Genomic DNA, 2,686 nt, shown 5'->3' with positions numbered 1-2,686 from the left:
GGCATTTTCAAAGTCTAAAAACTGATTCTGAACCCTCAAAAATGCTCTTTGCAACCATGTACACTATGGCCTAGAATGTAGACCCTAGAAACTCACATAAGTACTAGCGACATCACTCCACATATCCGGCCTTGCCAGTGCCAATTTCGTAATTGCCGCCAGAATATCCACAATCTCCGTGAGCTGCTGATGTCCTCCAATCTCTTTACTAACATCCACATACTTCCGGACCAGCTGCTGAAGAAGATCCTGCATTTTGTACTTGTCTCGCATGATTTTGTATTTAGTCTCGTCCCCATTGCACATTGCCATCAGAAGCTTCTTCGATTGTCGATAAGCCGAGCAACCTATTGAGTAGGTCATCAGTTGACACAGTTTCTGGAACCAACGATCGTCCCGGGGTATCGATTTCTTCCGATCGAGTTCATGAAGGTGTTGAGGGATGAGAAGGACCAGATCGGTGCAGGAGATTATGTAGGCGTCATTGCTGTTGGATGGCCAGTCGGAGGATTCTGGAAGTTTGGGAAATTGAATTTTTGAACTCCCGCTTAATTTCCGGAAATTTTGAAAATTCTTACTCAAAACGGCTGCATTCGGTGGATTGGCTGAACTCGAAACCAATGGAAGATGCGGCAACCAAACCTTCCTCTGATGTCCTCCCTCTACCGTACTACCCCTTGTAATCGTGGCGGGACCTCGGCCTTTCCACTCAGGAATCAACTTTTCCAGCACTTTAAAACACAAATCTCGAATTCCAACCGATTGAAGTTCTTTCAAAAGTCTCTCGGTGATCGCTTCGCTACACTCGCATCCAGCCTCACATCGTTTTTCCAGACAAACGAAAAGCAGCAGTTCGACAGAGCGCAGAAGCGAATAGTTGGCATAGGACTCCTCGGTGAACGGGTAGATTTGATCGGCGTCGTATTTGATTAGGCTAACGAGATGCGTGAAATGGTTAGCGACGACTTTCGAATCGAGAATCGCGACACAGCTGGCGAGCACTCGAGACAGATTGTACGATGGAGAGTCGGAAATGTTTTGCCACGTGGTGGTGGATTTGGATCTGAAGTAACTTGAAAACAGGTTAGAATCTGATTCTGGATGGCCTAGATTTTCATAATTAGGTCATGGTCCAATTTTGGAATTTCAGGTCATGGCCTAGATTTCCAAAATTAGGCCAGGACCTAGATTTTCAAAATTAGCTCATGACCTAGATTTTTAAATTAGGTCAAGACCTAGATTTTTAAAATTAGGTCAAGACCTAGATTTCCGAAATTAGGTCATGACCTATATATACAAAATTAGGTCATGGACTAGATTCAAAATTTAAGACTTTCAAAATTAGGTCATGACCTAGATTTTTTTTCTAAAGTTAGAATTCTCGAATTAGGTTATGACCTAGATTTTCAGCATTCCAAAATTTCAATGTTTGGGTCATGACCTAGATTTCGGAAACTTTCAAAATTAGGCCATGACCTAGATTCCCGGAATGTAGACTACCGTACCTCGTCAGCTTGTTCAAAACCATGTTAATCAGCAATTGCAACCACTGCGTATCATCTGCCTCGTGCGATTGCTTGATTCCATTAATCTGAGAAATCAATACTGAATCCGAGCTCTCTTCGACAATCTTCGGACACCCGTAGAACTGTCCAATGCCAGATTCCGCGACTCGAGTGACACGATAACCAATTCTATGATGGAATATCTCCAGGGTTTTCGCCTGTTTCTTCATCGAATTCTCATATCTTGTGATCGTCTCCTGCACTGCTGATCTCATGTCGTTTGCCAAGTGATAAGTCGGTTGATCTGTGAAAATGTCCAAAAAGATTTGAATCAAATGCTCCGAATCGTCGGAGGTCGTATGGCTCAGAAGTCCGAAGACCACTTTTACGATGGCCTGAGCAATCATTGAGCATCTGTGAAGTGGCATTCGTTTCATTTCCTCAATCATTATCTCAACGAATTTCGTCACTGAACCATTGAATTCGTGTTTCAGCGTCTTGTAGAAGAATGCCCATCGGGTACGGACCGCTTGGAGACGGATGAGCAATTGCTCAATGTAGTTGGTACGCATTTCGTGGAAACCTACGGCGTCTGTCCATTCGGGAAGGGCCTTCCATTCTTGGAGATACGCGCTGTCGATGATTCTGGAAAAGGATTGTTTGGATTTTTGGGGAATTTGAAATTCAAATTTTCTAGAATTTAGGTCAAATTTAAATTACTGTATACATCTTTAAAAGGGGGTTCGCCCCTTCAATCGAATTCCCCACCTATTTTTACACCTAAAACAAATATTTCGAGCGATTTGTGCATTTTGTCGTAAGGTTCGGTTTTTGGTTTGGTGTTTGCACACAATCGGGGCTACAGTAACCCGAAAATACAAAATTGGGGGTTAGAGACGCAGAAAAGTGGTTTTTAGGGTAGTTTTTGATGGGAAACTCGAATTTGATATTGATTTTTACCCATATTTAATATTTTAGACCTGTTCAGGTTTTCCAGCTGTTTTCAAGGATTCTTTTTCGATTTTTCCGAGTTGTTGTGGTCTGAAAATTGATGGAATGGTGTTCGTGAAAATTTCTGTAGGTTACTGTAGGTTTTTCTATTTGCATTTTGCCGTGATTCTGTTTGTGGAAAAAACTACTACAGTAACCTACAGTAATCTTCTCGGGTACCGAGCTCGAAT

General features: G+C 42.3%; 1 protein-coding gene across 1 annotated transcript in view; it reads right to left on the bottom strand.

Annotated features, from left to right (window-relative positions):
* Positions 1 to 2,686, bottom strand: part of CBG22244 — a gene marked incomplete at both ends in the record, with an annotated part of 27,601 nt that overhangs the window by 16,930 nt on the left and 7,985 nt on the right. Inside the window, one exon of the mRNA XM_002638952.1 lies at positions 97 to 512. Within this exon, the coding sequence (XP_002638998.1) occupies positions 97 to 512 (416 nt within the window). The remainder of the gene's footprint in view (positions 1 to 96; positions 513 to 2,686) is intronic.

Source organism: Caenorhabditis briggsae, assembly GCF_000004555.2.
Source record: "Caenorhabditis briggsae complete genome, chrI, whole genome shotgun sequence".
NCBI classification, from domain to species: Eukaryota; Metazoa; Nematoda; class Chromadorea; order Rhabditida; family Rhabditidae; genus Caenorhabditis; species Caenorhabditis briggsae.
The sequence above is the reverse complement of the archived record's forward strand: the minus strand, read 5'-3'. Positions and strand labels throughout refer to the sequence as shown.